The following is a 27672-nucleotide window of genomic DNA, read 5'->3' on the forward strand; positions in this document are numbered from 1 at the left end:
CTGGATTTAGTCTAAAAACACCTGGTTTTGCTAAGCCTTGTCTATTCAGCATAAAGAGTGATCATAAATGTGTCATTAAAAAGTCTGTCAATCATTATAGCCTGGACCAATATCCAAGTAAAAAATAACACTAATGTCTACTTCAACAAACAAAAGTTTTGAGTTCAGATTACATCTGATGGTACAATAGATATTTAATGGTTTCTCCCAGTCCCACTGCATTTATCAGGCTACCACAAAATGGCACAAACCAGCATTTGTATTATAGAATCCAAGGAGGACACAACAGCACTGACAACACATTGACATTAAGGCACATTCACTCTTGTCCTGTACTATTCAATTTTATGATATTGTTAAGTCTGTATTGTCCATTTAAATTGTATATGGTTCACATTAATCAATTTGTAGCAACACTGCCCTTCTTCCCCAGGCAATTTGTCAATAATTATTACTGTTAGATTTTACATTAATGGTTACTCCTTGATTAAAATAAAAATCTATGCTACTTGTCAATCTTTTGATCTCTTCTTCTTCCAAAATTAGCACAGGTTTTATTTGTCTCAGCCTTCAGAAAACAGCTTGCAGTACAAAACAGACAGGAAAGGAATATGAAACAAGTAATCTTTCTCTATGAACTTACCCAAATGCATGAATGTAATTGAACTCACATACCAGAATTCCTTCTATTTGTTTCACTTATATTGTAGAAGAGCACTTTATTCCATGAAATTCAGCTTATAAAGCAAGTGTGACAATTACGAACTCTAAGGTGCCCAAATACATGTGGTAATAGGGGTCCTACAGCTATAGAAATAGCCTACCTGTTTGTTAGAGGTACACAAACCCATCGACAATTGAAGGAAATGGATGTCCCACAATCATTGCTGCATTCTGTCATTTTAGAGGATGACCGTCTATTAAAATCTCAATAGCAAAACATAATAGCAAATATAGGATGTCAAAACTGCCTTCAGTTACACTCATACAATCCTAGATGACCCTACATACAAAATTTAAAGCACATAAAAATTAAAAACAAACTTTACCTTTAACATTCTCTCCAAATCCCATAGAGGCAGAAACTGAACTGTCTGTTTCTGTTTTGCTACTTGTTTTCTCCTTCATCACGTCATCATCACTTGAAACATCATCAGAGTTCATCTTTTTTTTCTTTTTTTTATGTCGAGGAGGGAGCTTTTTCGGAAAGGTAAACATGGGAAATATCACAAGGAGCATTGCAATGGCACAAAGGAGAAATCCACTCCACCTAATGCCAGGAAAACAGGAATGGAAATAAAAGCAAACACATTACATGAAATCAAAAATCAAAGTCACTATTAGAGGCTGCACTGGCTGGAAAGAGACATTTGCAAAATATGAAAAACTGATACTAAGAGTAAAGAACTGGAGTGGGAGACAGCCTTCACTGCCCTAAATTCCTTAATCAGAAGATGTTTCTGTTGGCTTATTTACTGAAAGGTATTTATCCAGAAGCCACCAAATTTTATTAAATAGTGTCAGCTTTAAGTTCCCACCATTTTTCAGTTTTGGTAATTATTCAGTACCAAGTGCTGAGAAGTAGATACTCACTTTGACTTAGCATTTCATGGATAATTCCCAGTAAAACAATACAGTATTTCTCTGGAGAACACAGAAAAATTATCCATGGCATGAGAAAATAAAATGTCCTGACAGATACACAAGGGCTAAATCTGTTCTGCTTTCCAGTGCCTACCTCTCACTGCCCTGACTGTCCAGTTCTCCCTTCACAATTGAAGAGTTCCCAAAGCCTGATTGTAAACAACTGATGTGCTACAATTCATGCCAGGATTTATGCTCAAAATACGGTTGGGTTGTGATCGCAACCTGAAATGGCTTTGACAAAGAATTTCCTTCTCTCTCTGTCTTTTAAATTTGGGATATAAAAAAACCCCTAAAATGATCCCTTGGCTCTCAGGGAATGACCTGGGACATACTCACAGAAGGGACAATGTGTGGGATACACAGAACAGAACTCTTCAGCTGCAGGCATACAGTTGTCCTCCCTGCAGCCAAAAAGCTTCATGGACTTCACCATGGCACCACAGATGGGCAAAAGGGCTGTACTAGAAAGCACTCTAGAGTTAACTAGAATCAGCAGCCAGAACACTGACAGTGTGTCAGATAACGTAATTTCTCCTCTGAGTTCTAACAGTGAAAGACTAAGGGAAACATAGCCTCACATAACTGGTTCCATAAAGAAGGACATCCACCCACAGAGTTCTTCTTACATACTGGAAGTGCAGTTTTCACTACAGACTCATCTCACTGTACCAGGTTTACGTGGCAAGGTTTTGGTAGCAAAGTGGGGACTGCAGGGCTGCTTTTGTGAGAAGACACAGTGAGCTGTCCTATGCTAGACAGAGACAACTCCAGCCAGTTTTAAAACAGATACACCACTAGTCAATGCTGAGCCCATGGGAATGCTTGTGGCACTTTGGTGTTCACTTATTTAAGAAAGGGAAAAAACACTGCACAGCAACTGTGTGAAGGGAATGAGAAAATATGGAAGAAACAGCCCTGCAGACCCAAGGTAAGAGAAAAAGAGGAGAAGGGTCGCCAGGCACAGAGATTCACCTGCAGGCCCAGAACAAGACCATGGTATCCACCTCCAGCCTGTGGAGAATCCACGCTGGAGCAGTCTCAAGCAGGAATTGTGGCCTGTGGAGAAAAGCTCCCACAGGAGCAGGTTTTTGGGCAGGACATGTCACCCGTGGGGGATGCTGCATGCTGGAGCATTCTGTTCCTGGAGGACTGCACCCCATGGAAAGGACCCATGCTGGAGCAGCTAGTAAAAGACTGTCTGAAGCAGAGAAGGAGCAACAGAGACAAGGTGTTATGAACTGACCACAACCCCCTTTCCATAACCCCCTATACCACTCCAGCAGAGGATGTAGAAGAGTCAGGAGCGAAGCTGAGCTTTGGGAGATGGAAGGAGCAGGCAGGAAGTGCTTGTAGATTTCTTTTTAATTCTTTCTATCCTACTCTGTTATTAATTGGTGATAAATTAATTTCCTCAAGTCAAGTCTGTCTGGCCCATGACAGAAATTAGTGAGGATTTTCCCTGTCCTTATCTCAATCTATGAGATTTTCATCATATTTTTCTCCCTGTTCTGCTGAGGAAGGGGAGTGAGACAACAGCTTGGTGGGCACCCAGCAGCCAAAGCCAACCCACCACACAAATCTACCCTAGTGCTTGGAAGTTCCAGTGAAGTCAATCACATTACTATAATATCCAACCACAACAATGAAAGCTTTTTCATTTGAAATCAAATTTCCAGAATCACAGTGCGTTGACCCTGGCTGGATGCCAGGTGCCCACCAAAGCCACTCTTATCACTCCCCATCCTTGACAGGACAGGGGAGAGACAATGTAACGAAAGGCTCCTACTAGCTGCAGGGGAATCTCTGCTCTGGCACCTGGAGCACCTCCACCTCCTCCTCCACCTCTTCCTCCTCCTCCTCCTTCAGCGATGTGGGGGTCTGCAGAGCTGTTTCTATTGCATATTCTCATTCCACTCTCTTCTGACTGCTGCTGGTGTTGCACCTGCCTTTTTTTTTCCCCCTTCTTAAACATGTTATCCCAAAGGTACTACCACCACCACTGATGGTCTCAATCTTGGCCAGCCTCCTCTTGGAGCCGGCTGACATTGGCTCACTTAGGCAGAGGGGAAGCTTCTGGCAGCTTCTCACAGAAGCCACCCCTATAGCCTTCCTGCTACCAAAACCTTGCCATGCAAACCCAAAACGAGAACAATTTTTACATATTTTTGTACAACCCTTACACTGTTAATTATATATTTGTTCAAACTTTAAACATTTAAAATTCTGAGTAGACAGTATTACTTGCACAAGAAACAAAAAGCATTTGGCCTCATATTTGTAATGCAAAAAGATATTGCAAACTTTATTTTTCAGTGAAGACAAATTCATATCCAGTGCTTTGTATGGTAAATGATTACACACAGGGAAACAATAAATAAACACCCATGTATAACACAATTTTTATTAGAAGCTTACAGGAAGCTTTTGCAAGGCAAATATTAAGTGACTGAAAGTTTTGACTAATTTTGATATTACGTAAACAGAAAATCCTCCATTCATTTTAGCTGATAACATACATGGATTAGAAAGCAGACTTTTAGGAGGATTAGTCAGCACTGTCAGACGGAATAAATCCGGAGTCTGTATAAAAATGTAGCAGGATCTCAAAGGCAGAAGCTGCAAAGGCTCTGATCAAAGAAACAGTCTGTGGCAATAATACACAGAAATCTGCAACCACCCCCTCAGGAGGAAGCAGCAAAGGAGACAGGGCCTGTAATGGAGCATGAGATGAAATTCAAATCCAAAGGGACCATTATGACAGCATACCAAATGCTGGAGATGTCACAAATGCAGCCCTGGATGCAATTATCTCACCATCTACACTTCACAACTTCCTGGAGAAATATCAAAGAATTGGAAAACAGACAAAAGACAGTATCAAAAATAACAAGGACACCTACAATGGGAAATCGAGAGGTCGGAACAGGAGCTATATTAATTTTAAAAGTCCTTGATTTTCTGTCTTCTAAAGTCAAAGAAAATATGCAGAAGAATACCTCAAAGGCATCCGCACAAGCCCTAGGACCTCAAATAAAGCAATTAAAGCTAAGGAAGGACCAGACAATGCTGAAGGAATTCCTTTAAACTTCTTGAGTGGAATGTTGATGAAAGACTATATAGGGAGATCCTAGTATTAAACAGATTCTGAACTAGGAAAATACTCAGAAAAGTGTCAGCAAAAGAAAATTTGATTCAAAGCACCTGACAGACCGCCAGGGGCTACTTCAAAGCTAATGAGATCCCTATATAGCACATTAACAGTTCTCAAAGAGAACAACATGATGAATGATTTCAAACAGATATCCCTACAGTTACCACATTTGAATAAAAAACAGTTTCAAACATTTGATGAGCTGGCATAGACAGCTGGCTTGCAATTTAGCCCAAAGCACCTACAGAAAGCCCAGGTGTGCAAAACCCAGGAGCAGAAATCCAAGTCCTGTGAAACTCAAGGAATAATCAGATCAGAAATAACCCTGAAAAATAACCATTTTACTTTACCGTGTTGCATGGGAGATAGACCAAATTACATGTCCTGCAGTATACCTCCTAGAAAGGAACAGCTTAAGGAAAAAAAAAATTACTATTTTTATTTTGGCCATATATCATAGTTGCTATACTCCCTATTTTGTCTGTAAGCATTGCCTCCTTTAACAATGGAAACTGTTAAATTGGGTTCCATTAGGAACCTTACAGCTATAATAAAGAAAAGATAGGAATCAAAGACACTAATTCACTTCAAAGGAAACAAGACTCAGAAATCTCATATATGACTTCCCATTAACTTATCACAATTGAACCATACTTTTGAAGCGTGTCAGCTGAAGTAAATGTTGGGCTACTCTTACATTTCAAATTGTTAGATTGCATAAATAAAAATAAACTTGACTACGCAGCACTTCCCTGCAAGGAGAAAATGTCACAGTCCCAGAAAACACATTTCAGTGGAATGAAAGTCTACACTTCATGAATTCTCTGCAACCAGGCAGTCAGTGAGTAGCAAGGGGCAAAGGTTTAACCCTCACACCATGGGAGTCTTGCTTTTAATGGGTAGACATAGCCTCAGAAAGAGAAAAGAGAGTAAGACACAAATGAACACCATTAAACTTTCATGAGAGGCCACCACAGATTGTGCAACAAATTATCAGAGATCTGATAGCAGTTGATACTCTTTATCAGAAGAGTATTTTTAAGAGAGAAAGAACTGACATAACCAAAAATGAAAGAGAAATAAGAAGACCTGGAATACCCTTCAGGGAAAGCCAGACCCTACAGATTTAACCAACATGATAGAAAAAGAAAACTTTGAATGACTTTTACTGACTTTGCTGCTTCGACTATTTTACTTTTGCTGAAGCTAAAACTCAGTTACATCAGTGGTTGTGTGTATTGGGTTGACCCTGAGTTGATGGACAGTCTTTAAGACCAATTACGCTTCTCACAATTTACATATTTAAGCCGCACAGAAAGGCGGGACTTCCCCTTTTGGTCGGAGCTCGCTTGCTGGAAGGTGGGGACAGCTCGGAGCCTCCCGGCCCCGCCGGGCCGGGCCGGGGCCACTGCCCTTTTCCCCCTCTCCCAATGCTGCGGCACGGACCCTGGGTGGCTGGGGGGGAACTGCCTCAGAGCCACAGGCAGCTAAACCCAGCCATGGACTGCTCACAGCTAAACCCAGCCATGGACTGCTCACAGCTAAACCCATCCAGCGCGGCTTCTGGGGACCGGCGGGTCCCTCTCCTCTCCATGCGGAGCCGGCGGAGTCAACGGGAGCCGGCAGAGCCTCCTGTCTGCAGCCAGCACACTTCGTGCTGAACTGAAGAAGACACCACGCAGCCAGCAGCACAAAGGGAGCGAGGCTTTCCCCACCGTAAAGCCTGAACAAAAACACTCTTCAGCATGGCGGCGTCAGAGTCAGAGAGAAAGAGAAGTGAGTCACGTGGGACGGAGCTGAGCATGGCGACGGGAGAAAAGAGGGCGGTGCCACGATTCTGGCGCGCAGCTTAAAAGAAACCTTCTTGCATGCCGTGGTAAGAAAGTGTAATACCACAAACTGTTTGTCTCTTTAATCCATTTGAAGAACATGGGGGGATGGAGTATCTTCGTGTGCCTGTGAAGATTGTGAAGAATGCCGATGCCAGGCTTTATAGTAGTAAGAGGCTGCTAGAGACTTGTGGCAAACAAAAAAAAGCTTTTGTGTGCAGGCCAAAAGAACCTATCCTTAAAAAGATGAATAACCCCATGTGATGGCCCATGTTTTGTAGTGTGAAGGAACTGTGAGATTTTTCATGGGAGAGATGTTCTACACACAGCAGATTGTTTGTTTCCGGGCGGATCTGCTGTTGGTGGCAGTTTGGGAACCACCTGCAACTGAAGGAAAAACCCTTTTTTCCCTTAAGCATAAGAGAGAGACTTTTCAAGAACTGGAACACTGACTAACATCCCATGTTCTGTTATCCTTGTGTGAGCTGGGTAAAAGGAGAGAAGTGCTGGAGGGGGGGGGGGGATTTGCTTTAATTTTGTTTTGTTATTGTCTCTTTACTTTTAATTCTATTAGTAATAAAACTCTTTCATTGTACTGCAACTGTTTAAGGTTTGTGACTGCTTTGCTTTTCTCCTAATTCTTATCTCACAGAAGGAAAATAAGTAAGTAATGAATATTTTGAACCAAAACCACTACATTTAATTGGTGTTTCTGCCCGGTTTCGAACTCAACCCGCTACATTGTGTTACAGATAAAGTCAAAAATTTATCCCACATTTATACAGCCCCACTGATTTCAATTAAAAAATATATTTATGGGCCTGTTCACAATTTCTGTCAAAAAGTACTGATCAGATTCTGATTACCGGTTCTGACAAGTAATTAGAAACACATGAAGTGTAGGAATTTTACAAAGAATGTATAATATTTTGCTTTGATTTCAAATCTTTTATCCTAAATAGTCCAAATTTTGACATTACTGCACACCCACGTAACAGATCTCTTCAGTGAGATAAGTCAGTAGATAAATCAGCACAGAGCTGTTAACCCCAAGGCTGCACTCAGCACTCAGCTTTGCCTTTCTCTCACTGAAAATTCAACAAAACAGTCCTGTGCAGCAATGCTCTTGGACTAAGTAAGACAAATAAAGCAAGACTAAATCTTAAAAGGTTTAAGAAGACTCCAAAGAGACAATTTTTTCGTATCAAACTGTCAGGAAAGATCACTGCAGAATAAACAGAAACAGACTGTCTGCAATGGCACAGTGACAAACACTAACCCAGGGCATGAGAGCTGACACTGCACCTTACACCAACAAATTCCTGGCATAATGAACTTCAGGTTTTTTCTGGGCTTGCATGAAAACTTCAAGGCTGATTTATGATTTATCTGAGAAAGGGCAGTTAAAGGCTCCTCAAGACCTACTTCCTCAAAGAGAAATTTCCAAGGAGGCCACATCTCAAAGGCTGCCTGAAGACATCAACTAACAATTCCAGCTGCTACATCTCAGAGCTGCTGCAAGCCTACTCCTTACTAGAGAATAATGTGTTGGTTTACAGCATCTGCTGCCTAAACACAAGCCATCACCCTGAGAAACAAAGACTGGAAAGGGCACATTTTGACCCATCCTATCTCCTTCACCTGAAATAAGATCAGTGAAGTCTACTGTTTCTCATCTGGGTAACAGAGTTCCATGTTTCATGCTGCCTCCTCTGGAAAACCAAAGAAAAGATTAATCCACCTTCCGGTAGGAAGGGGTTGGTTCTGGGCAGCAGGGATCCTCCATGGCCTCCTGCAATACCAGTATCCTGCCCTGCCATCCCTGTGCTGAGCACTGTCAGTCAGTGCCCACTGTGGTCAGGGACAGTCCTGGAACAGCCAAAAGTTGGGGGTTTCCCATGGACTGTTCCTGTGCACTCCTGTGGCAAACTCTTCCTCTGTCAGAGGCTAGTGTGTAGTAATCAATAGAAATATCATCTTCCTCTGCCTCCTACAACCTTAAACAAGTCCTCAAGGGATAAAATCTTCCAACCTGTCTTAATTCCCTACCAGCAACTGAGAGAATAGTTTTGAAAAATGCTTGATCCTTACCAGTTTCCAATGAATCGGGGATCGCTCTGGTCAATATACACAGTTGTCCTAGGATCAACGTAGAAACCAATAAGAAGTCCTCCTAATAAGTACCCAGCTGCAGGTCCAAGTGCTCCCATTACGTACATGATGGCTGAGGAAATAAAGGTCACAGTCATACATCAATAAAATTAATCTTTCATTATTTATTTACACATAAAACCACAAAGTAACTGATGCTTCTTTAAACAAGAATTTCTGCACCCTAAAACTTTTACGGACCTTTTTCGCAATGAAGGCAACAACTTCTGCCTAAGTCACATATTAGTGAGAAAATTACTGCTTTTTGTACATTTTCAGTCAAATTATGCAAATATACATTATTCTGATATTCTGGATGGAAAGCATACTTGACTTGCATAAAATTGTTCCTACTTGGTAACATTTCCTTTAAATCAAATCAAATCAAAATTATTTAACACATAAATTAAAAAAGGTCTAACTAATGGCAGGTAAACAGAAAAGCAAAAAATAAAAATTGTAATCAAAGAACAAAATACAACATTGTAATTTAGTTACCATTAGTGTAATACTGTGTATAAAAGAATGGTCCATTTTAAGAAATCAAATATCCCTATTTCAGAGATTGACAGAACATGGGTTCACAAAAGGAAAGTCCTGTTTAACTAACTTGATATCCTTCTATGGTAAGGGCACCCACCCAGTGGATGAAGAAAAGGTGATGGATGTGTTTTTTCTGGATTTTAGCAAGGCTTTTGATACTGTCCCTCAGAGCATCCTTCAGGACAACTTGTCCAGCTGTGGGGGATGAGTGGCTGCAGGCTGTGCTGGGTAAAGAACTGGGTGAAGGGCAGAGCTCAAAGGGTTGCAGTGAATGGGGCTACATGTGGCTGGCAACTGGTCACCAGTGGTGTTCCCCAGGGGTCAGTTCTAGGGCCAGTTCTGTTCAATACATTTACCAATAACCTGCAGGCAGGAGTTGAATCCACCATCAGCACATTTGCTGATGATCCCAAACTGGGAGGTGCTGCTGACTCTCTGGAGGGACAAGAGGCCTTGCAGAGGGATCTATGCAGACCAGAATGCTGGACAGTGATTAATGGCATGAAGTTTAACAAGTTAAAAATACCAGATTCTGCAGCTGGGATGGACTAATATCAGGCACAAGTATAAACTGGGAGAGGAGTGGCTGGAGAGCCTCTCTGCAGAAAGGGATCTGGGGGTGCTGGCTGGCAGCAGGCACAGCAAGAGTCAGCAGCGTGTCCTGGAAGCCAACAGGGCAAACCCCATGCTGGGGTGCATCAAACGCAGCACCACCAGCTCCTCAAGAAGGTGATTATCCCACTGTGTTCAGCATTGGTGCAGCCTCACCTGGAGCACTGTGTGCACTTCTGGGCACCATAATTTAAGAATGGTGTGAAGGTCCTTGAATGTGTCCAGATAAGGGCAACAAAGCTGGCGAGAGGGCTGGAAGGAATGACCTATGAGGGGCAGCTAAGGACTTTGGGCTTGTCTAGTTTGCAGAAAAGGAGACTGAGGGGCAACTTCATTGCTCTACAGCTTCCTGAAGAGTGGATCTTTTCTCTCTTGTATCCAGTGACAGGACACATGGCAATGGTTCAGAGCTTCACCAGGGGAGGTTGACACTGGATCTTAGGAAGGATCAAATCTCTTTATGGAGCGGGAGGTCAAACACTTGTGAAGGTTTCCTAGGGAGGTGCCAGACTTGTCAGTGTGTTCAACAGGCATTTGGACAATGCCCATAGTAACAGGTTTTAGCTTCTGATCAGCCCCAAAGCAGTCAGCCAGTTGGACAAATGATTATCGTAGGTCCCTTCCAACTGAAATGCTCTGTTCTATCCCACTCCATTCCATTCCCCTACAATATCTCTTTCCTTCCTTACTATATCCTGCAGTACCCATTCCTTTTAAGATGGTTCTGCCCTGCTTCCCATAGGTCTGGCTGTAGGTATAAAAGGCAAGAGGCCAGAAGGGTTGGTCTCTGCTGACCACTCACATATCTTGTACCACCGAAACCCAGGCTCCAGCACAGCAACACTTGCTCAGCTGCTGCAGATTCCCTACCAGCACATGAAAGACCTGATTATCTAATTCCCTGTAATTTTCTCTCTAGGCCCAGATGGTTACTGGACCAGTGCCTGCCCACAACAGGAGTATGCAGACTCCATCCTTTTTGGTCCCATCCTCAATCAGACATGCTGAATCCTAGACTGCAACAGCTGAAGAAGCGTAACTGAGTGGTTACGGCTTGAGTTTCCATGTTACCTGTTACAGTAAATTATATCTCATGGATAAAATAAGCAAAAAGAAATCACTAAATCTGCCTGATTAAACCAAAATAACTTGCACATTTCCATCTTATGTTTTGAAATAAGAGAATGAAGAAAAAGAGCATTCTCACAAGTAAAAAGAGAACTATATTGCAGCAAAAAAAAAAAAAAATCACAGAAGCTACCACAAAAGGTAAAACTGCCAATACTAAAAAATGCTTCCAAGACCACAAATTGATTACAGTTTTATCACTTTTAAGTCATTTTTTGAAAACACTTATTTTGTTTTTATGAAACTGCAATTTTGAATAAACAGATTTTGCTGAAGTCCCTTTCACATAATGGTTTTCAGAACTGTGTTCACTATTTAAATTTATTCCAGCCATGTTCCCTACTGAATTGATCGTAAACAATTCTCTGTATGCCTAAAATGCTCCATCTGACATTGAAACTCTGCTCCTTAGCAGCAAGTGGTTAGATAAATCCCACAGTAACTGTTATTTTCAAAATTCACATAATGAGCAGGGAAAAAAAACCCCAACAAACAAAAAACTATATCCACACTCCCACAACCAGTAATAAATTTTGTTCTACAAATGTTTGCTTGGAAAATTGATTCAGACAACTACAGCAAACTCAGATCTCTAAAATCTTTAGAGAGGAAACACAAAGGGAGTAAAGACTGACCTAATCCATTCACTTCAGTATTCAGAAAAAATACTTATCCTGAATTAATTCAGCTTTAGTTCCACCACTGAAAGCAGCAAAATGCAGCAACTGCTTAGGTTTCAAATCACTACACAAATAGTGTATTTTGTACACCTGGAAACTTCAGAGGGTTTTCCTTGTAAGCAGAAACACTGCACAATTAAGATAAAAATAACACTGTACATTGTTCTCCTTTAGAGGAAGAAATGCTGCCGACAATTTCAGCGGTATTTTAAAATTACTATATGCTGTTCAGGCTTCAAGATGTATTTCTTTTTAATAAACTTACAGGCAAAATGTCACTTTCTGAGTCTTTCAGAAAACACAGAGCCTCCATGTGCCTGGTCAACGGCAGGAGGAAACATGAGCAGGTAAGTTCTTAAAATTGCCATTTTAAGATACATTGCAGCCTCTCTTTCAGCATCTAATTATGGTCACTATCAGAAATCGGACACCAAGTGCAAGAAACTGTTTTAGACTTATAAATGGGACTAAACACAGAGCACGGCAAGCATAACATTTTGGTATTTCAAAATTGGGTACTTGAAAGAATCTGCCCCAAACTTTTAAACCGTGCTGTGGAAGCGAAGGGCAAACCAGCTCTATAAGTCACCCTGGCAGGCTACTCAAGGGTCCTGGACCCTTATAATTCTGGTCACAGCCCTCACGGCTATGTTCAGGAATAAAGATGGTTTTGATTTCCAAGTAGGCCACCAGGATGATATGGAATGGAAACTAAACTGGAAACAGGTTCAATCAGGGTGTCATCAAAAGTGTACCTGCTTCACAAATAAAAAGTCCTATGGAGAATAGTTTCAGAACTTTTTCTACTCTGAACACTAGAAGGGTGTAGGAGGTCATCACAAAGGCTCCAACTTTTGGATGAAAAAGGTTCAAAAACACGTAGATGATGTATGAGCACCTTCCTTTCAGCCTTCTGCCAGGGATTTCAGCTAACTCTTTTTGGTCCTCCCTCTTCAGGCCATAATCTGGGACACTGACCCAGGGAATTGCACAGATTTAACAGCCAAGAACTTTCAATGGAAATAACAAGCATTTTTATCAGGGGACATGCTGGAGTACTGTGATGCTGAGGCAGGATGCACAGTACCCAGATGATTTTTTAAACTGCACCTAAGGAAATCCAGGATTTGTCTTACAACCTCATAGCTGTAAGTCTGACTGGTGCTTATACTTGCAAGTTGCCTTACTATTTCTAAGTCATAAAAAGCTATGCAGTAAAATAGCAGTAATATGTCCTTTCCCATGATAAAACAGAGGTGATGTACATTCCGTTAAGAGTTAAAGCTCTACTCCAAACCATAAATCATCTTCAACAGATAAAATGAGGAAACTGTTGTTAATACAGACATATGGGCTACAATATCAACCTGAATCTCTTCTGATTGGGTTGCACTGAAACGTAGAATTGTACCCCTCTGAGTTCCAGCATTAGCCACACATGTTCAAAGCTGACAAGTCACAGTACAATTCTCTGGGAACATTGGTCTCTCTGGGAAAGCACATTTGCAGGTCACCCACTCCTACCTGACTTCACGGAACCACAATATTCTGAGCTGGAAGCCACCCACATTCCTAAGTGAACGGCCCACACAAGGATCAAACTCACAACCTTGGCATTAGTAGTACCATTCTCTAATCAACTGAGCTGATCTCAGGGTGACTTAGAGCCATCTGAGAGCTACTCATGACATTCAACACAACCAGCTCAGACTGGACCTGGCAGAAGTTTTCCCCAGAAGTCTGTTGTAGCTTGCTGCTGCTGTGATGTAGGATCCTAGGTCTTCAAAGGAAAGCACAGATTGGTTTACTAAAATTACACGGCCTTTAAACAAGACAAAGACCTTGTGGATTCTTTAAAGTTGCCCTCTTCTCCAAAACCTTAGTGTTGTGGTTAGGAGTTTCCATTACCAAGCATATCTCTTCCTATGGGTGTACCTTCTCTTCAGTGATGAGGGACAGCCTTTTCCCAGCCCTCCTAAACCTGGTCTTTCAGATCATAGCTCTACCTCTGACATAGACTGTAGGTAAGTAAAAATATCCTGGTTCAGACAGAGTTAAGTGCCCATTTTCACCCGAGATATCCAGCCATGGCTATTTTAATTCCTTGAAGCTTTGTACCAGAGGAGCTTCACTGCCTCACTATGTCCTCAGCATGGCATATCTCGGGCCCTACACCATACTAGCAAGGCTGTCTAGTTTCAAAATTGCAGCTAGCTGTGGCTAGCCAGGTTTAGCCATAAACTGCCATCACAGCTAAGATGCTGGATGGGAGAGAAAAGGGGAGTCATAGAATTAGTAACCTAATTACATACAAATTTACCTATCCATGTGAAATAAGATTAAGCAATGTCATTCTTCACCACAGAATAGTTTATCCTGGGACATGTTGCAATGAATAGTGCCATTCTCACAAAGTTTGACAAAATTATTACATTGCCTGTTGCTTTTATTCATCGGAGAAAGCTTTATGTACAGCCTATAGCAGCACAGTCTTTTTGACTACAATAAGATAGGCTGAATCCTCTATGGGTCTGAAAAATCTGTGTTCACACCAAATGCATGAAAAAACTCTGTTGCCAAAGAATTATTTTTTTTAATCTACCTACACTACCATGAGTGATGAGAGAGAGATCATAAAAATATTGTGTATGTCCTTTTCCTTTTCTAATCACACCAAAAGACATCTTCAGTAGGCTTATATATAACATATGTCCCTGTGTCACCCTCAAATGCATATGTGAACCCTCTGACTGTGCCTCTTTATATTAGCCATGCTAGTACCAGTTAAAGTCACAAGTCACATATTATGCCTAGAACAGAAACTACACATTAGTGAGCCACAAGGCTGGCTTCTGGGTTCTAAAAGACACACTTTGGTTTAAAAAGTAAAAACAAAGGCATATAGTGCTCAGTCCCTGTCATCTCCTCTGTGTGCACACACATGTCACCACACAAGAGTTTATCACTGGAGGAGGAGGAACATTTCTGAAAGACCCCATTGTCCAAATCTTGGCAGCACATCACCATAGTACAACTGTTCATTTCATACATGTGTAAGACAAGCAGAATTTGACCTTTATTCTATTTTCAATGGAACTTTAGAATTTGCAAGATCCTGCAAAAGCTACAGGGTGCATTCTGAAGGTATATTATATATATGTATACAAGTATGTATATGCATACATACATTTGCTCCTGTCAGAAGAGAACAGCAATTTTAATAGATTTTGCAGGACACTTTTTAGTAGTATAGAATTATAATCCTTTTATATCTGTAGATTTCAAATTTTTACTCCAAAACCTTAACTGTCATTAGTATGAGGGTATTGATTGGAAAACAGAGATACAAAAGACAAAATGAATCCCTTACAGTCATGAAGTAGAGTAGGAAGTCCAGAAGTGTAATTTACTTAATTGAAGCAATAATTCAATGTCCTACCTGCTGAACAACACTCTCATTAAAGAACAGCACAAAGAAGAATAAAAACAACAACAAAAAGAAAACATTCGTGTGAATTTTGCACGAAAAGCCCTGTGTTTACAGATTACTTGTTTACAATCTGAGGACTGAGCTTCAATGGAAATGCAAGATGAACTTTATATAATCCTGAATATTTATGTGTCAAGTAATTTAAAGGGCTATAGGTTAAAAAACATAGTTGCAGGGTTACTGATGCCTTTTCCTGGTCTTAAAATCAAGAGTCAAACATGGTTAGAAGGGGAAAAGGGATTTTACCTTGGTATTTATTTTAAGGATCCTTAGGTGCACTACGTCCAGGTCAAACGCACCAAAATGTACACTGCAAATCCCACCCAAAAGACCTGGTATAACATTATAGGTTTTACTAATTAGCATATCTATCAAAAATTCCCCAAGGAGAGGCTCAAGTGAGCCCCCCTCCCCAAGGAGCCTTCCCCTGGATGGCTCTATCTTAGTTTACAGAATGTGTTCTGGAGAGAACCTTGGGGTCTGGGACACACTGATCCCTAGCTACGAAGCTTCTAAAATGTTTAAGTCTCTCAGCTTGACAAACAAGTCCAAGAATGTAGGCAAAAAGCACTAGGAATACAGAAGTTGTAAAAAGGTATAACAGAGAAGAAAAGGCAAAAAATCTTCATGGCATCATTACCATGTGGAATTTTGCAAGCAAAGGAAGCATCACCATGCTATGGCACCATAGCATCCTCTCCACTGCTACCAGCAGCACATTTCCTTGGAAAGCTGTACTACGCTGTCACTGGAGAATGAGCAGTGCCATTATCTTTCTAGGGTATACAGCAGGTTTTGATTTCCCCACAGAGCAAAGCTGATAGGCAGAGGTTTCAAAGGGGAACAGGTCCCAGCTCTCCCCTGTTCCTCTCATGTCGCAGCACCGTGATGGGATAGCAAGGATCAAGCATAAAGGAGCTTTCAAAGAAACATCACTCACATTCAAAAAGGCGTATTTACCTCATTCTGTCTAATTTCACCCACACAGAAGCTACCCCAAAAAACATAAGGTTTAACCACTCTTTTGAGCCTAAGGACACAAAACTGAGTTGTGAGCAGAAGCCAGGCAGACTTCTCAAAAGCTTTTAAGTCAGGAAACCAGTTCACTTCCTTCTTTTCATCACGAACACACAATCAAACACATCTATACATGCTTTAGGATTTTTTTCTTAATGTGGTTATTTGCTCAGGAAAAAACAATGCTTTGAGCATTACTGCAGCTCAGATAATAATGTCCAGTTCAAATCTTTAAATCACTTCCTTTCAAAACATATTAGCGTTACCATGACTTTAATAGTCTCTCAGATCCAGTGTTCCACTCAAAACAATAAACAAAGCAACAAAACCACTTCAGCAGCCTCTCTTGATCTTTGTGTAGAATATATTTGTCACTGTTTTAACAAGCAGATTCCACAGACCTGGAAGACAAACCTATAGAGAAATATAACTAAAGCATAATTTTACATGCCTACCATGGAAAAGAAAATGAATGGTCCAGCATACCATTCCATTAAAAAAATGTTGGAAGTTAAATTTAAAAAAATATGTTTCAATTTTATTTTTTTATTTAAGTGACTTGCCAACACCAGATGAAAACCATTCAATTCTTAGTTTTCTCTTACAGCTTTATAACTAAGATATCATTTGTATTAAAACAGATATCATTTCCAGATTTAAACAGCTAAGCTGCTTCATGCTTTGTACTCACCCTCTGTGGTCATGTTCTAAAACATTATAATAATTTTCATTGGATCCAATTCTACTATATTCATAAACCCCCAGGAAAGTAAAAAAGCCCAAAGAAAACAAGCTAAAATAGGCAGTCTATCCTAAAGTGTACTTCTTGTATGCACTGTCACTGCAATGCTGCTCCAAGTCACTGCTATGCTGTGGAGCCACAGTGCCTTCAAAGCAATTCAACTTACACCACAATTTCATAGACTCAGTACTTGTCTTTTGGTTACACTACCAGGTGTGTGCATGCAATCCAAAATCTGAAAACATTGAAAATACCAAAGAAGAAAGGCTTATACTTGTACCATGGTATTTCAGCTTTACAGATACTTGGCTAAAGAAATGATTGCCCCAAGGAAAACTACTCCAGTGCTTAAAATGAATCTTTATTTCTTTATTCCTAAAAACTGAGAACTGTGGAAGTAGAAATCCCAGGGGCAACTGGAGACTGTCCCATTCTTTAGAGACAATTGTTTTGCTTGGAACACACAAATATTACTTGGGGGTTTTCATCAAAATCTGTCTTCTCTCTCTTTATATTCACCTATAAATAAACATTTGCTGATAATATTACCAAGAACGACTTTGTGGTTAGCAAGTAAATATGGAAAAGACACATCTGCTGTAAAAGATTAGTGAAAACAGCTGCAATTTCTGAGTGCAATTTCCTATCAGTGTGGTTAACTGAATTTAGACACCATGCACAAGGAAATTCTTAGATCAGATAATTAGGCAAATCAGGTTTTATCAGCTTTATAAGTTCTTATACCAATTCTAACACAAGAACCTTCTGGTGATGTTATTCCAAAAGCACATACAACTAATTTTAAGCATACGGATAGTACCCACTGATGTGAATTGTTTGCATGACCAAAGATAAACATATCTGTGCTTGCTTGATCAGAACCTAAACTGAAATCAAAGATGTTCTGATATTCTTTCTATGAAGTCAAAGGCATCGGTTATCTAAATAGATGTTTGGGATTTTTTTAAAATAGAAGTGTCAACAACTGTCTAAATGCATGATAACAGTGATCGAAACCGTCTTTCTTAAAACTCCTAATTTTTTTTTTCCACATGTAGGAAATTTTGATATGGAAAAGTACTGTTACTGAAATTCAGGTCTCAGACAGATGCACACACTACTTGTGCTGAACAGAATCAGAATGTCCAAAGATGCAACAGAAGGCACAACTCTGCTCTTGGCTGTTACTTTCTGGAAATCAGCTCTCAAAAACACTCCACATCTTCAAGTGTTTTAAGTTTCTGTTGGTATGTTGCATTATAAACACAAGGTAACCTATCCCAAGAAGTTGAGTAGGCATGAATTCCCAAACCCTGACTTTTCAAAAGAGCATGTTTCTTAAAAATGTTTTCTTTTGGGAATAGTATGACAACTAGACAGAGACATTGACCAACCATGTTAACACCTACTGAGTGACAGTGCCTTCTGAATTCTTGGTATGTCAGCATCCCAAAGTTTTGATTACTCCAAAGAACAAAACAATGAAATGTCATAGAAGTAGTGTCCATTTCCATACAGAAAATGATCTACTGAATATAACTATTATCAACTAAATCATAAGCAAACTACTACTCCAAATTATTTTTAAAACCTTTAACTAATAACTGGTTAGATAATTTCACTGTATTATTTCCCATTCATTCAAACAGTGGGAGCTAAATCCACACTAGTGAATTAAACATTCATATTACAAGTATTCTTGAAGCCCGTGTGACTACTCTCATGAAGCAGGCAGGATTAGGCACTTCTGTACTAATACTCGGTGGTGTTCCTACTAAAAGGACATTGAAGTTGTTGGCTGTCTTCAAGATACTAAAGCAGCCTCTTGACTCATAGGCATTCTTTCCATTACATCACGTCAAATGGCAATATCTCATCTCTGCCTTGTTAATTGCTTGGCTTTGGGATTTTTTTAATGGTTTGGCAGTTGAAGCTACACATATACATTTAATTTTCACTAGGGATTATCCCTAGGCACGTGCTTATAGACTCTGTTGATCTCAGCTTCTTAAAACTAATTTTCATGTCTTTAGCATTACTTCTAACTACACTAGAGTGGGGCGGGGTTGTTCACTTGCATGTCATCCCCTGTTCTTCAGGCTATCATAAGTGAAAAATATCAAGCTGTGAAAGCTGAAATTTGGCCTTCAAGCAGACCTCAACAGGTAAATCCCAAATAAAAAAATGAAAAAAAAAAAAAAAAAAAGAGGGGTCACATTTAAAATCACAGCTGGAAAGGTCCATAGCTACAAGACCAGCAGAACCAGCCCAGAAGAGTATTTCAGAATATTTCTACTATGTTTTATTTGTAATTTGTTTTAAATCATGTTCAGGTAGTCTAAGAGCACAAGCCAACAGAAACATATTATTCAGGTCCTCTCATGTCTCTGAGTTGGGAGAATGCACCCACTCCCAGAGGAAAAGCAGGGTGAAATTCATCAGACACAGAACCAGATGTTAAGAGTATGCCATCGTGAACCATCGGAAGAACCAGGAATAAGTACCAATTCTTCAGCAAAATCTATATACACTAAATACCCAGTGTCTATGGATGTCAGCTTTACCAGTTATTGTGCACAAACCAGCTAATGGCACACAAATACCTGTTTTTCAGAAGCAGGTTTGACATGCATTCTTTTATACTTCATCATTATTCAAAGCCAGGTCCTTTGTGCCTAAGAAAGAAAATGTGAGGAAGCAGCGGAAATAGACCAAATATCTACTGAAAGGGAAGGTTAGGTGCTGATAGTAAGAGCACTTATATATAGATCTTCATGTTTGCTTTGTCCCACCAGCAAGATAACAGAACAGAGAAGGAAATGGGGAAATGACTTCAATCATATTCCCTCAGAATTAATTTCCTTTCAAAAATTGGTTTCTGCCTAGGAGGCGTAGGTTAATTATTGAAAATGTTGGTGATCGTTTTTCCCTTCACTACCTCTTGCTAATAGACTGCAAAGAAGGGCAAGCCAAACACAATTTCTTCTTGTTTTCTTTGTAAATTGCACTTACATTTTCATCTTTCAACTGAAACAACAGTAATTACACTTCATTACTCATATCTGACTGAAAATCTGCCTGTAAGCAAAAGCACATTATTCCAGTAATTTGCAGATGACCCTGTGAGTTTTGTTAACATCTATTGTATTGCTAAAAAGTTATTTTTCTACATTCACAAAAGTTGAAAGCTGCAACAGCTTCAATAAAAAATACATTAAATAACAACTGGCAAAGTGAAATGCAGAGCTGTATAGTCATATTCGAAGCAATATTGAAAATATTATTACAGATCAAAGAGTCTGGAAAACATTTCCATCCATGTGTAACAGTTATAAATAGAGGAGACTGTTTATTTTAGCTAAAGGACAACACCACTATTTTATGAAAATCTCCAAAGCTTCAGAATATGGTCTTTATCTTCATAGGAACAACACTGTTTGGGCACTTTCATGAAACTGGAATTACACTGAAATGTTTGAGTCTGGAAAGAAAACTTGAGCTTTGCGTTCTGGGTAAGGATCTCTCCTCTGTTTTCCACAGAGGGATCATAAGATAGAACAGCTCATTCAATTCCATGCTCTGCTTGGGGACATAAGAGTTTCTTGCTGTAGCACCAAACTGAATCTCTTCATCCCAGCTATGGAAAAATGTCATGAAGCAATGCCCCAACAAATCCTTCCTTCCCCATGGTTAAGGAGCTAATGGGTACCCCATGGAGAAACAAATTGTTCCCAAATGACCCTGACACTCCCGACACAGCTCCATGAAATAGGATACAGAAGCACAGAGCTGCTGCTGCAGATCCCTGAAAAGATCCTCCTAAACCTGATAAAGGGACATGAATTGTCAGAGATATTCAAGAAAATCAGAGAAAATGAAATTGAGATCACAGAGAGTTACAGAAAAAAGAGGTGAATACAGTTCTGTAAGTAACCAAAAGGCAGGAAATTAATTTATACTTTTGTTTTGTACAGAAAACTGCCACAGACATCATTTGTTAGTAACAAACTGATTCTATAAATAAATATAACTCTATAAATGTATTTGCTTAGACCAATTTTAGTCAGGTCCTGAAAGAAACAAATGTATGCCTCATGGGGAAAGGCAGATATTGACATGCAAAGCCAATAATAAAAGAAAATTAAAAATTGTGAAAATATTTTGGTTTGACATGATAAGTAATGTGTGTTTTACATGGTTTGTTTTGGTTCGATTTTGCCTATGTGTCAAGTAAAAAAAAAAAAGTATTTTTTAAAATGCTTATCTGTGCTCCTACATAAAGATCAAAATAATTCAATATAACTTAAATATTTCAACATGATCAAAATAATCTTCCCTACACAAAAAAACCCCTAAATCAATATATCCCTATAATCAAGATTTAATTATATCATAATTTGTCAGAGCAAGACCATCACAACATTTTTCAGTGCTATTAAATGGCATAGCTCAAACACCATATGCAGCATTAAAAAGTTACTCTAACAAAAGGTTCTCCTATTACAAATGCTAATATTATACCTACATTTGTCTTTCTAAGATATAAATTGTCATTGTGATTTACAGCTCCATTTGCAGCTCATTCCCAGTTCCACTAAGATATGTTAATATGTTAATAAAATACTGAAGTATTACTATCTTGTAGTGTTGGCATTTTCAAGAGAAAACTATTTATATTACAGGGATCCTTCGAAGATATTTCAAAACACCATATATGGTTGACTTAGAAAATCTGAAAAATTTCTAATCAGCTAAAGTTACTTTCACTAATTTGGTAATTTAATTATTCAGCTGACATGTTTTAGAGAAAATTCACCGATATCCTTTCATTTAGTCTGCAATTTTTAAAAATAAAGATTGTTCATTCTGGCTTTTTCTTTCTTCTGTGAGCGGAATTAGACATGACAGTAGTTTCTCAACTACTTAGATTAACAGATTATTAAGCGTATTCTTGTTCTTCAATAGTAAAAGATGCTTTCACAGACATGAAAAACGTGGTGGCTAGAGGCTACGTAGAAATGACTTTCCACCTACTTTAGACACACTTTCACGGCAGTAACTTTTTTAACGAGATAGTTAACTCTATTACATTCCTAGGGACATGGCAGTTTCTCTCTAACCATGAGTGCTTTGTTTTAAGCTATATGGTTTTATATAAATAGAGCTTTGGACAGGGATAACACTGTAATGAAATCTGATTGAACACAAATGTCAAAGTAAATGAACATAACAGTCCTTTCTGGCCCAATAAAGCATGAAATTATCCCACCAATTCTCTTTTCGTCTGTAACACAGATTTTGCAGAAACAGACGTCACCCTCTGCAAAGAAGGATGCCAAAAGACAAGAAGCCTCTTCACCTTTCCTTTCTGGCTATGCTGCCTCGAGGCGTCATTTCCAAAGGCATTACCCTGGTAAGGGAAGGGCCAGAGCCCGCCCTGTGCACTTTACCATTTCACAGGTGCATCAGCTGAGCACTTAGCAGAGATAGCCCCAGCATGGGTAGTGGCCTCGGTACTGGATGAGGCAGCCAAGGAACCTCGAGGCTGTCCTGAGACACCCCTGGGCACCCCTCTCTGTCAGGGTAACTCTGAGAGCACCAAAGAACAAGAATGCCCCAGAAGAACTACTGAAGCTGGTACTGAACACATAGACACTCCCCAGGCAGACTCAGGAAATAAGGTATGAAGTACCAATGAAAATAAAATGTATTTCCTGACAGATTTTGCTCACTCAAGCAACTCAGTGACCCTTTCTGTCTAGTACCTTTGTCCATTTGCATCCATTCTCATAGGGAACACGTTTTCAGTTATTTACACTAGGAAGATTCAATTGGAAGATTACACTTATGTACACAATCTGCAAACTATCACAGCTTTCAATCAATTTACCACAAATAAGCTATCTGTTGAAACTTTAATCTTATGTTTGCAAAGAAAATTGAATTTGAGCCCTAAATCCCATTGAAATTCACTGAAAGTCGGGTCCCTTGACTTCCTTAGACTCCTTGGGAAATCTTAACCTCAGTTATTAAACTATTCTGACAGAGAAAGAAAGACTGACAGGGAGGGCCTCAAGGAATGATACTGGAGCTGCTTGGAATAACCGTGATTGCAAGTGTTACCAGTGGTCTCTGCTGCTGTCAGAGCTTTTCCAGGTCTAATGAAAATTGATCTGGCATCTTTACAGAGACTCTATGGGAGTTTCCTACAACATGTGACAGAAGAGATGTGTCTTCTTCACACACTGTTGGATCCTTAACTACATGCTCAGATTCATACTGGTGAATTTGCCACCATAACAAGTGGAAGCCCACAGCTCATAGACAAAGAGTAAAAATGTCCATCACCAAAAACTGAACACCTAGTACTCCACCAAAGAGCAAATACAAAGCATGTAATACATTTCTATGCTGCATGTTATACCTAACTGCAATTGTTATCCATTGTAGTGATGATCATTTTAAGAAACTATATTGTCATGAGATTAATTTACGACAGTACAGACTGAGTTTCAGTAGAGCACTCACAAATATTTATTAAACACATACATTTGAAGGTGCAGTGCAAGCCTTCATCTGTCTCTTGTAAAATGACTGGTTATAATGTGAAAGTTGAAAGAATCAAAAGCAACACTAGCAAGAAGGCTCTTAAATTTTCAATCACTGTTTAAATAATACTTGATTCTAACAAACTTTATAATTTTGTAATAACTTTTGTAACTTTATAAATTTTGTAAATAAAAACACAATGTACAATAAAAAAATTGCCTCAAGAACAAAAATCTATCACATTCCCTTGAACTAAAAATGTTGTATAAATTATTTATATATGCTAATATAACATGCTTAGATCCATACGTTTATATCATTACACTGATAATTGTATCTGACACATTCTTATCCCTAATCTAAATTGCAAGTCTCTAATAAATTTTCAAAAACATCCCAAGATTACAAGTCTACTTCTGCCATCAGTGTTGACACTATATTCAGACCACAAATGGCTCAGACAAAACAAAAGTTTAAAAAGGGTCTTTGCAGAACTTTTGAGAATTGCACACCTTCATCTCCTGTAACGTCTTACACAGGACAAATTCTTAGGCTGCTTCTATGAAGCATATCATGGTACCACTCATACACACAACACAGGACTCAAAACATTGAATATATCACACAGTAAATTCAGTTTTGAGATCTCTCATGGTAATTTCCTTTTCCACCATGCAGATCACCTGCTGCATGCCTACGGTCACCACGTGTTACACTGGAGCAACATGTCCTTGCCTAGAGGTCAATTCTAACCCCAAAACTGTGTAAACCCGTACCAAACACATCACGGCTGCTCCATTTGTGCTCCCAAACACCATAGCTACTTTGTAAGTGCTTTGTGGAGATTTTCAGAGCCAGAGACATGCTTACAGAACCAAGGCTGTTTCTGGTTCAATCGCATTTGAATCACCATCTGCTAACTCATAAAATAAACCATTCAGGCAAATGTTTCTTTCAGAACAGACAAATGATAGTAACACAGCATTATGCTTTTCAAACACTAAAACTGTTGGGAAAAGATTAGCAACTGAAAGATCAAAACAGTGCAGTGACAACACCAGCAGAGATGCGGCAGCAGAATCAGACACTTGTTTGTAGCTAACACAGCTGAATAACCAAACTAAAATGTTACTTCTCAGCTTCATACCTGTGAAACTGTGTCGGTAACTCTTAACAGCATGCATCTCCTTTTCCAGTGGAGGAACAATTCAGAGGTACTGCCCCAGGCTTTTCTCTTCGGGATATTTAGCACACAGCTAATGGACACTGTCTTCCCTAGCCATTTTTGTGAATACATCCATTCATTTCTGTTGTACCTTTACAAATGACCACAGAGAAAATATTTTGACACAGTCATTTTTTTTGTTTCCATAAAATCACAGAAAATATGTAATGTTTCAATTATAGAACGGACTCAAAAGATGCACTAAAAAACTATTTGAATAGTTTTAAAAGAAAACAAAAAGTAAAAAGCTTAGATCACAGTATGTTCTCCTTTACGCTAATGTGAACAAGAGAAAAAACCCCACAGAAATCAATGAAATGTCTTCAGATTGACACAGAAGAAACAAAATTAGAAAACAGCCTTCTCTTCCTTATTGCCCAGTTTCAGGAATATCCTGAAGACTCTTAGGTGGAAAATAGGAGCACTAATTTGTGGAACTATTTAGAACCAAGCTATTCAGTGAGCTAACCTGAACAATATGTTTTATGTGTTATGTCTACTGTTGCTACTTTATTCCACTCAAAAGAAAAGAAAAAATAGGCGGTTTTCATTTCTGTAGAGATTTTCTTGTAGGAAACAAACATTTACAACAATTCTAAAATATTTTAGCTATTATTACTGACTGTTTAATTTCCTTTCCAAAGTCCTCCACTGTTATGGCACCACTGCACAGCTTCACAGAGGTCCTCCCGTGCCACAGGCCAAGAATGTCATCACTCAAATAATACAACTTCATCTATCTGTGGCCAGGGAAGAGTTAAAGGAAGGCCAAACAATCAAGTCTTAATCCCGAAGAATGGAGCTATTCCCCCATCTGCATTTATAATACATAAAATAAAACCAAGCTAAAAGCACAGGCAGCCCTGTGACAGTGGAGATATTGATCTCTGCAGAGACTCATCAGCTAAACTGATGAGGAGAAAGAAAAGCCAGGCTTGAAAACAAGCCCTTCCCCAATGGTGGGGTTCAGCACTGGTTCCCTTTAGCACTGGTGTGTGGTGATATTCTGTCTTGTGCCTTCACACAGCTTTTTCAGCTAACATTTCTGCAGGATCACCTACTTCCATTTATTGCCTTTTCTAAAAAACAGAATGCATTACTCTGTCTTCCTATTCTATTCATTTCTAAGTGAAAATTATTTGACCTTGCATTGTAAGAATAATGTATTTGGAATCAAAAGAAATACCTTATTGGATTGCAACATCCATCTCCCTATGTGCTACTCAGTGAAAGAACAGCACTTAATCTCAAAGGTTATTCTACACTATTTAATATTTTTTTTAGATCAGATTCATCATCGCAATATCCAAAAGCAGATTACAGACACTTTAGCATGAATATAATTTCTCCTGGTTTTAAGAAAAGAAAATGAAATGTTTGAGGTAAGGGAGAACAATTTGAGTTTGGTAGAATCCTGGGGAGATGTCTGCTTGTCTGTTCAAAATGCAGGGAGAGAAACTCCTACTGCAAAGGAAAGAAAGGGAGCACGTCTATTATGAGGGGTGACCAATCCCTATTATCTTTCCTTCATTTATCACTTTATCATTTATTTTCAATACTTAATACTGTGTAAGACCAAATGGCTTTTATATTTGGCTTCTATTCTACACAAGCACCACATTATGAATAATGTATTACAATTTATTACAACATAACCCTGAAAATTTGTATTTACAAGTGTGTAAGAAGCTTATCGATGGATAATGTCACTGTTAGTTACAGTGTGGGAGTTTCAAACAGTCGCAATAATAGAGGAGAAAAAACCTTTAGAGAAAATATTCCACTGAAAGGAATGTCAATGAGGAAGTCATCATTCCAAATATGATATTAAAGAAAAATCCTCTCTTCCAAAGTATTAAAAATACATGCGCTATTCAGCTAAACACCTCTCATTTCAAGCAAGTCTCTGACTAAAGGAATGAAAGTTTCAGGCAGCTGTTAAAAATTCAGACGTCTGTTGCAGCCGCCTCCTCTGTGGCTCAGATGCTGTGCGCAGCCTGCTGGACCCGATGGCTCCGAGGGCCACCCCCTCCCCGGCTGCCCTGGCTGTCCCCCTCCATCCCATGAAAGCCGGCAGACACCGACACGCTGCAGACCTGGCCCGAACCTGGCCCTGCCAGCCGTGGAGAGGGAGTTCCGTGTCAGAGCAGCTGGAGGTGTGCTCCGTGCCACAGTCACAAAGCCCTTGAAGCCAGCACCAGGGAAGGGCAGCAGCAGGCACCCACAGCACAGGGAAAGGAGCAGCGCGGTCACAGACCGCCCTCCAGGCAGCACATCACATGAAAGAGCATCTGCTGCTGACAAAAGCCAAGGGACAGCCCTCAGGGAAGGCAGCCTCCAGCTAAACTAGCACTGCAACGCTCAGCTAACGTTGGACTCCATGATCTTAAAGGTCTTTTCCACTCTAAATGATTCCATGAACCTATGTACCACACATGTAAGATACTACTTTAGCAGTAACAACATTCAGCTGGGGAGTCCCAGAAGACTAAGGAAACAAAAAGCCATGCACTTAAAAATCCATCAAAATGGGTAAATCCAAACGTTTCTGTTCAGCTTTCTTCTTGTAATATAAATAATAATCAAAGGCTGTGACCTTAATCCAGCACTTTTGATTTATTCCTTGGAGATAGTATAGATTAATTACCTTGTTATGCAAGTCCTGGGTGATACAGTAATGTGCCGTAAGAATACTTTACTCACACAAAAACTGCACTAACAGGCAGTGAGTGTGATAAAACACTGTATTAACTGCAATGTGATATGGAAGTTTGCTCCCAAAATGGAATAATAAAGCCGTTTATACAGATAACCACTGACAGTAGAGGTGACATAGGGACATCTAAACACAAGCAATATCTAAACAAAACTAAACTTTGTAGATTACAACTCAAACTGGATTATATTG

At 39.5% G+C, this 27672-nt stretch overlaps 1 protein-coding gene across 1 annotated transcript in view; it reads right to left on the minus strand.

Annotated features, from left to right (window-relative positions):
• Positions 1 to 27672, minus strand: part of SLCO5A1 (solute carrier organic anion transporter family member 5A1) — a 78018-nt gene that overhangs the window by 35288 nt on the left and 15058 nt on the right. Inside the window, exons 2-3 of the mRNA XM_082287936.1 lie at positions 8719 to 8851; positions 1050 to 1270 (exon numbers count right to left, since the gene is read on the minus strand). Coding sequence (XP_082144062.1) covers positions 1050 to 1270; positions 8719 to 8851 — 354 coding nt within the window. The remainder of the gene's footprint in view (positions 1 to 1049; positions 1271 to 8718; positions 8852 to 27672) is intronic.

Source organism: Coloeus monedula (genome assembly GCF_965178545.1).
Source record: "Coloeus monedula genome assembly, chromosome: 1".
Classification (NCBI taxonomy): Eukaryota; Metazoa; Chordata; class Aves; order Passeriformes; family Corvidae; genus Coloeus; species Coloeus monedula.